General features: G+C 32.3%; 1 protein-coding gene across 3 annotated transcripts; it reads left to right on the top strand.

Moving 5' to 3' along the window:
• The first annotated feature begins 1,447 nt into the window (after positions 1 to 1,447).
• Positions 1,448 to 5,556, top strand: LOC111402066 (UDP-arabinose 4-epimerase 1-like). Of its 3 annotated transcripts, XM_023030113.1 has the most exons (10): positions 1,448 to 1,916; positions 2,302 to 2,434; positions 2,964 to 3,088; positions 3,358 to 3,471; positions 3,580 to 3,687; positions 3,798 to 3,889; positions 4,014 to 4,155; positions 4,258 to 4,352; positions 4,494 to 4,623; positions 4,872 to 5,556. In XM_023030113.1, exons 3-10 carry the CDS (start codon positions 2,966 to 2,968, stop codon positions 5,238 to 5,240), a joined length of 1,173 nt encoding a protein of 390 aa, XP_022885881.1. In that variant the 5' UTR covers positions 1,448 to 1,916; positions 2,302 to 2,434; positions 2,964 to 2,965; the 3' UTR covers positions 5,241 to 5,556. The 3 variants fall into 3 exon arrangements, with proteins under 3 accessions (XP_022885881.1, XP_022885880.1, XP_022885882.1); XM_023030112.1 differs by having other exon boundaries at positions 2,302 to 3,088; XM_023030114.1 differs by lacking the exon at positions 2,302 to 2,434 and having other exon boundaries at positions 1,640 to 1,916.
• The last annotated feature ends 9,822 nt before the right edge of the window (positions 5,557 to 15,378 follow it).

Raw genomic sequence — 15,378 nt, 5'->3', positions numbered from 1 at the left:
CTTGTGAAATTTAATAATTGCAGCAAGTATAAGAAGTTGACACATAAGCTGCACGTTTCCACGTTATCATGGCTACAAATTAATTAATAGATACTAAAGAAAGTAATTTATCTAATTAATATTCAAATTGTTTCAGAAAATCATTTATTTTTTATTCAATGAATCTACATTTAATATTTCTAAATCTCCTCAACATGTTTGTTTGATACAATAATTAAGCAGTACCATACAAAATTAAGTAAAAGGATAAAATTTTGTTAATTGACTTGTTGAATGTTTTTCAATTTAATCTACTGAAATCATCAATGTTATGTTATATTACTTTTTTTTTCATTTTTTTTTAATGGCCGTGGGTGTCCGGGCTAATTTACGCGCACTTCAACTAATTCCACTAGACCCTGAAGTTTACAGTCAAATACTCACATTAGTGCCCCTGAGGGGACTCGAACGAGTGACTATTGGGGAGTAAACTCAAGACCTGACTATAAGCTACCCGTTAGGGTTTTATGTTATATTACCGTGCGATTAATTAACAATTCCATCTCGCACAAACATTTTTAGTGTTATATTTTTTGTTAAATGTAGACTCTATTTCAATTTGCTTTTCGAAAATTTAGCAATAAAGCTATAGTACGGAAAAAATTTAACAGAACTTGTACCAATGTTGACGTGACAAAATATAAGTGGACTATTTTATTTTTTTTCTTTTTCCCCATCTTCCAATAATGTTGCTCTATGTGTTTGTCTATAAAAATTTTTTTGTCAAAAAATTATATACTTGTAGCATGATTCATTTGGTTAATGTTTTCAAAATTTTAATTGAGTCAACTACTTCATTATTAACATATTAAATTATGTATTTGTAACGACTAAAGTTATGTACATTTTAAACTGAAAAAGTCGTGCATAGCATAATGACATTGAAAATGACCAATTAACTTATTCCTTGCATGTGAGGACATTACATTGTTTTACTCTTTATATAATACAATAATGTAAAATAATTATATTTGTTTTCAATATTTGGAAACATTTACTACACATTTTTTTTTTTATCTTGAATGTTTTTTATTTTTTATATATAATTATTTTCAAATAAAAAAAAAGAGAAATCTACCATTCAAACTTCGTGGATCCCTCCTTCCTTCCCCCTTGACTTCTTCCAACAAAAACGCATACATTCTCTCTCTCTGTCTCTTTTTTTTTTCTTTTTTTTTTTTTTTTTTTTTACAGGGTGTCCTATTCTAAACTAATCCTTGGGTCTGTGATCCGGCCCCTCTTCACACAGTCCGGTTAATCGCAGGATGTGCCTCCAACTGGTCAGGGTCCGAGCGCTCCCCACCTGATCTGACAAAGTGCCAAGCAAGCCAATCTAAGTTGCACCTTGCCTTCCAAGAATAATCCTTGCCTTCCAAGTTCCCACTTGCCTTCCAAGAATAAATCCTTGCCTTCCAAATATTCCCTTGCCTTCCAAGAATAAATTCTTGCCTTCCAAGAGCCCCATGTTTCGAACTCACGACCTCTGCTCTGCCAGATTTGACAGCGTCCGTCCTTTGTCAGTGAAGAAGTGCCCTGGGGCCTCTCTCTCTCTCTCTCTCTCTCTCTCTCAGACACAGAGGATAGAGAAATACGTATTCATAATATACATATAGAGATAAAAATGGATGGTTTATTGTGTATGTGATGGCAATATTTGTGTGTCATCTCCTTGTTTTAAGGCTTTGTTTGATTGTAGAAGAACATCGTCCACTTATCTTTCACTACAATGTTCAAAAGATTATCTAAATCTTCTCCTCCTACTCGTTGATCCCTTTACACATTTTTCAATTTCAGATTTAATTATTATTAGTTATTATATATACATATAAACTGTCTTCAATAACTCTTCTTAATCTCCATATATCTCTCCAGTTCAGGTATTTATTATAGCCCTTTTCACGCTTTTACTTTCCAGAATTTATGCTTCTATCAGTTTTTTCTTTTATGAAGATTTGATTTTGTCTGAACAAAAATTTTTGTTAAGTAGATACGAAAATTGGGTTTTTTCATTTTTTTTTTTTCTCTTATATTCTTTTCTTTGATCTTTTGAATGTTTTATGTAAGAATAAGTGAGAAAAATCTCGATTTCTCCAACTGAAAAAAAAAACAAAAAAGGAAAAAAAGAAAAAAAGGTCTGTGTGTAATATTTCTGAAGAATTAGAATTTATCATCTGGTTCTGTAACAACATGGGAGATTTAAGGTTGTTTCCTTGTTGGATCATTTTGCTTATTAATGTTTTTTCCCCCTATGAATTGATCCAGAGTGGATCATAGATATTTAAGGTGATCGTTGTTAATTCTGCCTTCGATTGTCGTTTAATTTCTTGACAAGAGACAATTCAGTGTGAAATATTAAGAAGAAACCTTTATCTTTTGCTACTTAATCAATTTCAAGGTATATACTCTAATCTTAGTACAGGTTCCATTGCATCTTTCCCATTTTAGAATTTTGCACGTGTTTTCGGCCTTGAGGTTTATTACAAGCATTGTACTTATATGGCATGTTTAGTACAAAGGATTGCATAAGAAGTTAAGATTTTATTTGTTACACTGTTTAATTTTAACCAGTACTGCATATGAAACATACACATAGTAAACGACAGCAAAAATTTTCATCATCATATTGAATTTCTTACAAATTAGATGTCTGGTTCTGTACTCGGAAGATCTTTAGATTCTTGGTACCAAGCAATTTGGTCTACATTGTAAGGTTCCTAGTCTCAACACAAGAAAGGCATATAGAAATTTTTTTTCTCGAGTTGAGAGATTCATGATTCTTCATTTTATTCGTCAAAACAGAATACCAGCAATTCCACTACAGTATTACTTTATCAAGAAACGTTAAGAGCATCAAACTAAAGAGAACAAAAAACTTTGATTTCTCATTTTTTTTAGTTAATAAAGGACTAATTCTTCATTTACAGGGATGGATTTTATGGAGATGAAGCGAAGGAGCAACTTCACTAAGAAAATATTCTTAGCTGCTGGCATTACTGCTCTTTTTATTTTTCTTTTCACACGAGCACCCGATACTAATACCTCTACCAAGGTATGCCTCAAATTCCAACTGTCAACGAAAGCCTGCTTTAATTATTTCTGTATTATGAATGTTGTAGAAAATTTACGGTTTGTTTTATAAGAAAGTTTTGGATAGTATTAAAGATGAAAATGATTCTACAATCTGTTGTATAGATTTATTTTAAGTTCTTGACAATAAATCATAGGATTCTACAATTGTCTTACTTCATTAGATAACGATAAGTTGTTCCAGATCATAAACTTCTCTCAGTCTGATGAATTTTAACTGTGCATATTCAGTTCTCTCAACATGAGCCTGGTGTCACACACGTGTTAGTAACTGGAGGTGCAGGCTATATAGGTTCTCATGCTGTACTTCGGCTTCTCAAGGATTCATATCGTGTAACCATTGTGGTATGTCCATCTAAAAATATACTCTGGAATTTCATTTCATCTATTCTGAATGAATGTAAAAATATCCATATTCTTGAAAACGGGTTTTTATTGATCATATTTTGGCAGGACAACCTTTCCAGAGGGAACATAGGAGCTGTTAAAATCCTCCAAGAACTTTATCCCGAGCCTGGGAGACTTCAATTTATATATGCTGATCTAGGAGATGCAGCATCAGTATCCTACTACAATTTCTTTCATGTCTACAAATTAATTATCTCTCTCAAAAAAAAATCGAGTTTTTTTTTTTTTTTTTGTGTCAATATCTTCTTTAACTTTTATATCAGGTAAATAAAATTTTTAGAGAGAACGCCTTTGATGCCGTTATGCATTTTGCTGCTGTTGCTTATGTTGGTGAAAGTACAGCTGAACCTCTAAGGTATTTTGTACTTTTCGATTTCCAGCCCTTAATCAGTTGCAAGTTAAGAGTAATAATGCCTGTTATAATCACTTAGAATGAAGCTACTTGTTTCATATACCAGTATCGTGTGATCTGAATGCAGGTATTATCATAATATTACTTCAAATACCTTGTTAATGGTGAAGGCGATGGCGACACATGGTGTAAAGACATTGATCTATTCGAGCACTTGTGCAACATATGGAGAACCAGAAAAGATGCCGATCACAGAAGTTACTCCTCAAGTTAGCACTCAATATGCTTCTTTCTTGCCTATCATATTCGTAATTTTCAATTAGTTCAAGTTGGTTAGAAAAGATTGGCCGACCAACTGTTTAAAACTTCAGGCCCCAATCAATCCATACGGAAAAGCCAAGAAAATGGCTGAAGATATTATATTGGACTTCTCTAAGACTTCTGACATGGCTGTCATGATCTTAAGGTTTGTACATCCTTTGCATCCTTAAAAGCGCAGACTAATAGTTAAATAGAATTGGTGATTTCTTAAGTACCCAATTTTCTTAAAACACGAAACATAGTAAGTTACAGAGTAATGACCTCAATGTGGGCATATGGTGATCAGGTACTTCAATGTTATTGGCTCCGACCCTGAGGGAAGACTGGGAGAAGCTCCACGACCAGAACTGCGTGAACAAGGACGTATTTCAGGTGCTTGTTTTGATGCAGCCAGAGGAATAATTTCAGGATTAAAGGTACGTATTTTTCTTGTTATGGTTGTGCAACATAACTAGGCGAATAACTTGTGCACAAACAAAGTGCTTAGAGTGCATTTTTGAGTGCAAGAAATTTTGTTCTGAAACATAGAATAGGGTTATCTAACGAGATTCGTTAGCCTTCTCAACTTCAAATATCGAGTTTAAGACACACGATGAAATCCTCATTTCACCTTGAACCCTTGTCTACTTTTGATTCAAGAAGATATCAAAATTTGTGATTGCAGATAAGAGGGACGGATTATAGCACACCAGATGGAACTTGTGTGAGAGACTATATTGATGTCACTGATTTGATTGATGCACATGTTAAAGCATTAGCCCATGCAAAACCAGGCAAAGTTGGTATTTACAATGTTGGCACTGGGAAAGGTAGTTCAGTAAAACAATTTGTGGAAGCATGTAAGAAGGCTACTGGTGTGAACATAAAGGTGGATTACCTAAGTCGTCGTCCAGGAGATTATGCTGAAGTATACAGCGATCCTTCGAAGATCAATAACGAACTAAATTGGTTGGCAAAGTACACAAATCTTGAAGAAAGCTTAGCAATTGCTTGGAGATGGCAAAAGACACACAGAAATGGTTACAACAATTGAGAGGCTTTATTATGGAGTTAGTTCCATTTTGTTATAGTTTTAGTAGATTAGTTTCTATGCTATACATACAGGTCGCTCCGTTATGTTGTCCAACACATCAATGGTGGTCGAGCTGATATCGTGAATTTATATTTAAGACGTTGATTAGTCGTGCAATCTTAGTAAGAGATTAGAGATGCAATAAAAGTAAGACAACGACGGTGGAGATATTCTCACTCTCATCCTTAATCTTTTTGATAAGAAATCGAACATTGCAGCAGAATTACTGACATTTAAGTCATTCTTCTCTATCTGATATAAATTAGACTCAAAAGTATACTTTAACATATTTTTCTTCTTTAATACTGTTCATTTTAGAATTCATGTCACCAAAGTTTTAACCTTTGCTTGGCAAACAAATTTATAAATGATTTATAATTACAATAAAAGTGAAATATGTTGTAAATGGAAAGTCCATTAAAGTTTATTGGTGAATGATATTTGTACCCCTGTAGCCCTAGAAATTATTACCATTGTATCCCTGATTCTTACCTATAAATATAGGGCTTTAATTTTTAATAATACACACAAAAGTTTATTAAGCTTTCTCTATTCTCTTTGAGTTTTCTTTATTCTCTTTTCCTCTCATTTTATAACACGTTATCAGCACGAAACTCTTAGAGGATAGTAATTTTTTTCATAATCATCTATCAGGTATATCAAAATTAATTTGATAATACGTGAATTTTACATATACATATGTTGAATCTGCAATACGTGATCTCATCTTTTTCGATCATTATGTTTTCTTTGTACCTCTCTTTGAATTAATTAATGTTTTTTTCCTTTACATCAATCCACGTGTATTTTTATGGAGATATATTTATGTTAAATCAATTGATATGCATTAATTCATGTTTCTATACCCTCCTTATATTTAGATTAGCCATTTACGTTCTACACATACTTATAATTTTTTTTGGTTTAATTGGTCAATGCTCTTTGTAAGCAAGTTTCAATTCAAGATCTCTATTTTGGCTGATTTTATATATATGTATATAATATACAATTAACAAATAACTGTACCCAACTCATCTTTTCTCTCAAATCCAATAGTTTCTGCAAATTTCATGCCTTAATTGGTTAATACTAATTCAATTCTTTTAATTGCACATAATTAGAATTTTGTGCCATAATATGTGAATAGGTTTCTACATGTCACCAATTTTTTTTTTGTGTTTCACTGGACTCACGTTATTAATTCAAAATAATATTTTACATGTGTTTGTATATTAATTAATGGTGAGCAATTGGATGTATTATCATTTTTTTTATGTTTAGTTATGAAACATTACATTAAATTTATTTTTAATTGTTGTTGCTCCTGAAGTAGCACAACATTATAATTAATATTCCAGAAGAATATTAATTATAGATCTATTCGTTGTTGCTCTAGAAGTAGCACAACATTATAAGAATATTATTTGCTCTTGAATAGCATAAATTATAACTCTCAATATTCCAGAAGAATATTGACATATTGCACTTGAAGAAATAATAGCAAAATATAATGTGCTCCAGAAGTAGCATATGTTTCGAAGAACATATTATTTCAAATTAGTGTTTATCCCTAGAGAAAAACACGTAACTTAAAGTCATGTTGATATTGACTATTTGATTAACATGTGATAATTAATCATATTCTTCGAAACTAATTGTATTTTTTTATTATGTAGTTAAACAAATGGCAAACATTACGAAACTTGAGTTTGCTGCACTTGATATATCTGGTAAAAATTATCTGTCATGGATACTGGATGCTGATATCCATCTCGTCTCAAAGGGTTTGGGAGAGACAATAAAAGAAGGAAATGATGAATCCTTGCAGGATCATGCAAAAGCACTCATTTTCCTCCGTCACCATCTTCACGATGGATTAAAAATTGAATATCTCACTGAGAAAGATTCACAAGTTCTTTGAAAAAAGTTAACTGAAAAATTTGATCATCAGAGGACTATAGTCCTCCCCAAAGCCCGTTATGAGTGGATGTACCTTCATTTACAAGACTTTAAAACGGTTAGTGAGTACAATTCTGAATTGTTCAGAATATGTTCAAAGTTAACTTTGTGTGGAGAAAAAATCACCGATGAAGATATGTTGGAAAAAACTTTCTCCACCTTTCATACCTTAAATGTACTCCTGCAACAGCAATATCGTGAGCGTGGCTTCAAAAAGTACTCAGAACTTATATCTTGTCTACTAGTTGCTGAACAAAATAATGAATTGTTAATGAAAAATCATGGATTACGTCTAACTGGTTCTGTACCATTGCCTGACGCAAATGGTGCTACATTGTCTGAAGCTATCAAGACAAGGACGTGGACGCGGACGTAGACGTGGACGCGGACACAGACGTGTATGTGGAATAAATTATGGAAGAAATAATCAACAAAGTTATCAATAACAAGGTAATAAATTCAAAAGGTACAAAGCAAACGAGAGTGGCAAATCTAAAAAGGAGTATGAAGAAAGTTGCTTCAAATGTGGAATGAAAGGGCATTGGACACGTACGTGTCGTACCTCAAAACATCTTGTGAATCTCTACCAGAGATCAACCGATGGAAAAGAAAAATTGAAGACTAATTTTGCTGATTATGATGGTTCAATTGATGTGACTCATTTGGATGTCTCCAATTTCTTTACTGATCCAAATGTAAATATTGACCATTTGGTTGGGGATGGTGTGATAGAAGATATAGATTAATTTATTAGTATTTCTTTCGTTTTAAAAATTCAGTCTGAAATATGTTTTTACTTTTTCGCACAAAAAAAAAATAAAACTCTATTAAGCACCGTTTATTTCATGATATTAAGTAATGTTTACTTTTTTAAATCTAAATTCAAGTTTTTTTTAAAAAATTTTGTTTATTTTGTTATATTTATAGATTCATGATGGATAGTCAAGACAGCTGCTTAATTGATAGTGCAACTACATATACTATTCTTCAAGACAAAAAATACTTTTTGGACTTAATAGTAGTTGAAAATAATGTAAACACGATATCGGGTGCGTCTAATATCGTTGAAGGCTCCGGAAGAGCTTGTATTATTTTACCAAATAATACAAAATTATATATTGACGATGCACTTTATTCTAGCAAATCCAGAAGAAATTTGCTTAGTTTTAAAGATATTCGCTACAATGAATATCACATTGAGACGATGCAAGAAAATAATATTGAATATCTTTATATCACTTCTTTTGTATCTGGCAAGAAGCAGATAAAAGAAAATTTTCATGCACTCCCGTCTGGCATGTATTTTACATTTATAAAAATGGTCGAATCAAATAATGTTACAAATCAGAAGTTCGTTGATTCAAAAAGTTTTATACTTTGGCACGATCGACTTGGACATCCAGGAGCCATAATGATGCGTCGAATAATAAACAACTCATATGGACATCCTTTAAAGAATCAGAAGATTCTTTTATCTAATAATTATCCATGTGTAGCTTGTTCGCAAGGCAAGTTAGTCATTAGACCTTCAACTACAAATGTCAATATTAAATCTTCAACTTTCTTGAAAAGAATACATGGAGATATATGTAGGCCAATACACCCACAATGTGGACCATTTCGTTACTTTATAGTATTAATTGATTATTCTACAAGATGGTTACATGTTTACCTACTTTCAACTAGGAATGTAGCATTTGCTAGACTACTTGCTCAAATTATAAAATTGCGAGCACAATTCCCGATTACTCAATCAAGACTATTTGTTTTGACAATGCTAGTGAATTTAGATCACAAGCATTTGATAATTATTGTATGTCAATTGGGATTGAAATTGAACATTCAGTTGCACATGTTCATACACAAAATGGTTTAGCGGAATCGTTTATTAAACGTCTACAATTTATTGCTAGACCATTACTTATAAAAACAAAACTCCCAACTTCTGTTTGGGGTCATGCCATATTACACGCTGCATCATTGGTTCGTATAAGACCAACTGGCTATCATCAATATTCACTTTTGCAACTTGCATTTGGTCATGAATCTGATATTTTTCACATACGAGTTTTTGGTTGTGCTGTCTAAGTTCCTATTTCACCCCCCACAACATACTAAAATGGGTCCCCAACGAAGACTTGAGATTTATGTGGGTTTTGATTCACCATCTATTATTATATATCTTGAACCTTTAACGGGTGACTTATTTACTGCACGTTTTGCAGATTGTCATTTTGATGAAATGACTTTTCTAATTTTGGGAGGAGAAAAATTACATCCTGAAAAACAAGATAGAATTTCTTGGAATAAGACAACTCATCTCACTTTGATCCCCGCAACAATCAATGTGAACAAGAGGTTGAAAAAATCATTCATTTGCAAAGAATTGCAATTCAACTACCTGATGTATTTGTTGACACGAGAAAGGTGACAAAGTCATGTATTCCAGCAGAAAATATTCCAGCAAAAATTAATGTCCCTACAGGAAAATCTACTGTGGCAAATGAATCTCAAATATGCCAGAAGCGTGGTCGACCAATTGGTTCAAAAGACTCTATTCCTCGAAAAAGAAGAGTACGGGAGAAAAATCAACCAAAAATTTCAGAAGAAATCACATTAGAAAAGATTGATCAATCAAATATTGAATGTACGGTTCCTGAAGAACCAGAGGTGTCCGAAAATAATGAGATCTTAATAAATTATATGATATCTCATAAATTATGGGAATGGAATAATATTGTTATAGACAATATTTTCGCCTTTAACATGACTCTTGATATTATGCAAAATGAGAATCCTGAACCACAGTCTGTTAATGACTGTCGAAATAGAAATGATTGACCAAAATGGAAAGAAGCCATACAGGCAGAATTGAATTCTTTGGAGAAACGAAAAGTGTTTGGACTAGTAGTTCGAACACCTGAAAATGTAATCCCTGTTGAATACAAATGAGTTTTTGTACGAAAGAGAAATGAGAATAATGAAATTACAAGATACAAAGCCCAACTAGTGGCTCAAGGTTTCTCCCAAAGACTGGGAATTGATTATGATGAAACATATTCTCCCGTAATGGATACCATCACTTTTAGGTTCTTAATTAGTTTGACCGTGTCACAAGAGCTCGATATGCGCTTTATGGATGTAGTAACTGCCTACCTATATGATTCACTTAACAGTGACATATATATGAAAGTCCCAAAAGGATTTAAGGTGCCAAGAATAAATAATACATGTCCGAGAACTATGTTCTCAATTAAATTACAAAAATCATTATATGGATTGAAACAATCCGAAAGCATGTAGTATAATTGCCTTAGCGAATATTTGTTGAAAGAGAGTTATAAAAATGACGATATTTGCCCGTGTGTTTTCATAAAGAAAACAAATATTGGATTTGCAATTGTGGCAGTTTATGTTGATAATTTAAATTTAATTGGAACTCCTGAAGAGCTCAACAAAATTGCAGATTATATGAGAAATGAATTTGAGATGAAAGATTTGGGGAAAACCAAATTTTGTCTTGGATTACAGATTGAACATTTTCCAGAGGGATTATTTGTTCATCAATCTACTTATATAGAAAAAGTCTTGAAACGCTTTTATATAAATAATGCACATCCATTGCCATCACCTATGGTTGTTCGATCACTTGATGTGAAAAAAGATTCATTTCGTCCACTTGAAGATGGAGAAAAGATTCTTGGTCCTGAAGTACCATACCTTAGTGCAATTGGAGCATTAATTTATCTTGCAAATTGCACTCGACCTGACATAGCTTTTTATGTAAATCTTCTTGCAAGATATAGCTCTACACCAACTCAAAGGTATTGGAATGGTGTTAAACATATTTTTTTTTACCTAAAAGGTACTATTGATATGGGACTATTTTATTCTCAAAAGTCAGGATCTGTTTTAGTGGGATATGCAGATACAGATTATCTCTTCGATCCACATAAAGCTAAATCACAAATAGGATATGTGTTTACACGTGGAGGAACAGCTATATCATGGAGATCTGTGAAGCAATCCTTGACAGCAACATCCTCAAATCATTCTTAAATTATTACAATCCATGAAACAGGGCGAGAATGTGTATGGTTGAGGAATATCACCCATCATATCCAATCATCATGTGGATTTATTTCAACAAAAGATAGTCCAACAATTTTGTTTGAAGATAATGCAGCTTGTATCGCACAACTCAAGGGAGGCTATATCAAAGGCGACAGGACGAAGCATATTTTTCCAAAATTCTTTCATACACATGAACTTCAGAAGAATGGTGACTATTCGCAAAATATTTCTTTCGATTTAAATTACCGCAAGTGTACAGGTCGTGACAAGTAATAAAATGGATTTTAGAAGTCCGAGTATCGTCCTACAGAGAAAGAGTAGTTCAATCTTACTTATTTTAGCCTTAATCAAAACTAATTGAGTTAAAATGAATTTTGGAATCAAAAGCCCTAATTTTAGGAGAAATCCCCAAATTGAAAAAACCTAATTTCAAATCAAACCCTAATTACTTAAATTCACTTAACGAACGACTCAATTACGAAATGTTATGAAAATAAATGAAATGTATTGTCAATTTATGAAAATCTATGTAAAACGAATGCACTAGGATCACGAATCCCCAAATAATTACTAATTAAACCCTAATTTCACAATTTTGATAATTCAATAAGAATTTGATAAATCAATGCTCCTAAATCTATTCAATACTCTCTCTCGAGATGTATTGAACATATTCTCATAAATCATCAGCCTATATCTCTATGATGAATGCAATTATACAAGAACGCATATAATCTTTTTGTGAGCAATTAAAGATTTTCATAGGGCATAGGGGTATATTTCTATCCCCTATCGGACCCTATGATGAATTATATATGTAGAGTTTAATCTAATTTTCTCAATTTCAGAATTAAACCACCAAATTCACACAAATTAAGTGCACATTAATTGTGGAAATAAATAAATCAATATAATCCATTCAATTATCCCATCAAACTAATAATTCAAAATCATGAAATAGCAAGTTTAATAATAATTACATGGTTCATCGATCACCTAGTTGGAAAAATCTAGCCTACCTTGATAAAAATAACGAAATCTAACAAAGTATGAATAAAATACATCACCGGGTTATCAAAACTTGAAGAAATCTTGTAAATCTCGCATCAATCCTTGTTCTTGCCTTCAAATCCACTCCAAGATGAATGTTTTTGCCTCCCAAGTAGTTCGTGCGGCTTCTGGATGTCTTGTTGCTATTTAAACCCATCCAAATTAGGTTACCAAAGGAGTTGCAATCATATAAGGAAAAATTATACCTATGCGACCGCATAGGCTTAAGAAAAATGGCGTTTTTAATCCCTGGAGGTTCACTCGCGACCGCATAGGTTTTATACTATGCAACCGCATAGTAGAGCTAACTTCTAGTTTGAGTCATTTTGGTCCTCAAGTTTCATTCCTTCACTCCCTGACCTCCTCTCTTGTTCCTAGTTGCTCCAATGTTCCCTTATAACTTCCAATTGGTGCTTGGCTTGATCAATTGCTTGATGTGTTCATCGGGTCAACTTTCAGATAATTGCAATTTGGTCCCTGAATTTTCATTTTGCTCCAATTTGGTCCCTTTTCGGCTCTTTTCTCCTGAATTCCACTATTTCCATAGAATTTCCTACGTTGCATGAATTTGACAAAGTTAAGTAACAATTCAATCATTTTACTTGTATTTAAATCATGTTTGTGATGTAAATAAGTGTGCAAAAACACACTTATCAGTGACATTGATATTCAACAAATTCGCTCAAATGACAATGTGGCTGATCTATTCACAAAAGCGCTGCCAACATCTACATTCAAGAAATTAGTTCATGAGATTGGAATGCGTCGACTCAAAGATTTTCAGTGATCAACATCAGGGGAGTAGTTGTACTCTTTTTCCTTCGCTTAGGTTTTGTCCCATTGGGTTTTCCTAACAAGGTTTTAATGAGGCAACATTTAATTTTAATACTCCAAAATAACTGTACTCTTTTTCTTTCGTTTGATTTTTTTCCCATTGGATTTTTATCAAACAAGATTTTAACGAGGCAGATATTTTGTAAAATGTCATTCAAGGGAGAGTGTTGTAAATGGAAAGTCTATTAAAGTTTATTGGTGAATGACATTTGTACCCCTGTAACCCTAGAAATTATTGTCATTGTATCCCTAATTCTTACATATAAATATAGGGTTTTGGTTTTCAATAATACACACAAAAGTTTATTGAGCTTTCTCTATTCTCTTTGAGTTTTCTCTATTCTCTTTTCCTCTCATTTTATAACAAAATATTAATTATATTCGTATATTCACAATTGCTAATTATTATTATCTAAACATTTTTTTAAGATTCACTGTTATTCCTCTTTATAAATTATTTATAAACTTTAACAAATGGAGACAATTTTTTGAGTCTTGCTGTATCTTTAGGTGTCAGAGGCGTCAATTGGGTAGACACACGCAGAGCGCCGAGTTGTGCAGGGCGTGGCGACCGTTAGGGGCCTAGCCCTTTTTTTGGGGCCCCATTTACCCATTTTTTCCAATAGAATATACCCTACTTTGTAATCTAATAGAGTAATGTTATTTGCAATCACTTACTATCGTAATCGCTTTATGTGATATACATGTGATGGTTAGTGATTTGATACATTAATATGATAATTTTTTATTATCTTATGCAACAAATTATTAACCATCACATGTATATCACGAAGGGCGACTGCGGTAGTGAGCGATTGCAAATAGCATTATTCGATCTAATAATATAAAAAGTTAAAAAATACATCATATTCAGGATTTTTTAAATTAATATGGTAACAAAAATTTGTAATTAAAAAAAAAACAGTTCACATAATCTTTATTATATTATGTAACACTTTACATATTAATTTTTTTTAACTATGTTTTTACTCTCCAAAATTTAATTACTATTTTATTTTCATCTGAACAATTAATTTATTAGTTTTCCTCATTCATCTATTCCACCATAAATCAATATCCAGATAATTCTTGTAACTACATCATATATGTGTATGTAAATTAGCATTTATCGATGTTTTCAGACTGATTTGTGAGTAGTGATATCATTGGTAATGATCGATGCACCTCCATAAAGGATTCGTCAATAATATAGTTGGCAATCGCCAATGATGCTACAATTGTTGATCTCATAGAGAGATTGAAGTTGTTGTTTAAAGTAACAAATAACATTTTTGCGTGGCTTTTTCAAAAGTAATAGTAAAAAATTAAGTGGACCATGTTATCACCCTAGGTGAATTTTAGTCAATTAACGGTCTTTTGGATGAAAACCTCTAGAGTTCATTTCTGTTCAAATTTATTAAGCTCCTATTTGGTTCAGCTAAAAATTAAATTAAAATCTAAAATCTTGTTTGGTAACAAGTAAAATCAAGATTTTAATCAAAGTCAAGGTTAACAATTAATTTTAACCACATATGTAACGCCATGCTTCTCATACATAATTATTGTATATAATTATAATGCTTGCCCTTAAATTTATGTCTTAATTCATAATTTAATGTTGTTATGATTAATGATATCATTGTAGTGGGATGTCTCTCGAACGTCCTAGACGATCATCGTGCCTATTATAATAAATAATAATGAAATAAACCGTAATATAAAGAAATTAGAAATATATCTAATTTGTTTCATATTTTCCTCTAATTAAAATTCTTAAATTTATGGACTAGATAATTAGGCACCCATTGATTATTTAGTGCACTAATTAATTGAAAGCTATTATTTAGTTACCAAATTGACTTCAAATCAACCCCAAATTTAAGCTTTATATTTCCAGAAAAGAGACATGCTCTTTTAGAAAGAAAGAAACCATCATTTATACCCCTTATATGAAAACAAACGTGAACCCCAAAAAGAAACCTATGCCCTTCTTCTTGTTTACATTCTGCACTAGGTAGGCCTATATATATGGGATTGTGAGTGCTATAGGCATACATGGGGTCGTGTCTGTATATATGTGTGTGTGTGTGTGTGTGTGTGTGTGTGTTTGACCGTGTAATTATGGGTTATTGGTTCAATAATTATTAAAATAAGGTTAATACTTTTCCGATTTGCAGATGTC

This window comes from Olea europaea, chromosome 10 (genome assembly GCF_002742605.1).
Source record: "Olea europaea var. sylvestris chromosome 10, O_europaea_v1, whole genome shotgun sequence".
NCBI lineage: Eukaryota > Viridiplantae > Streptophyta > Magnoliopsida > Lamiales > Oleaceae > Olea > Olea europaea.
This window is presented reverse-complemented; position numbering and strand designations above follow the sequence as displayed.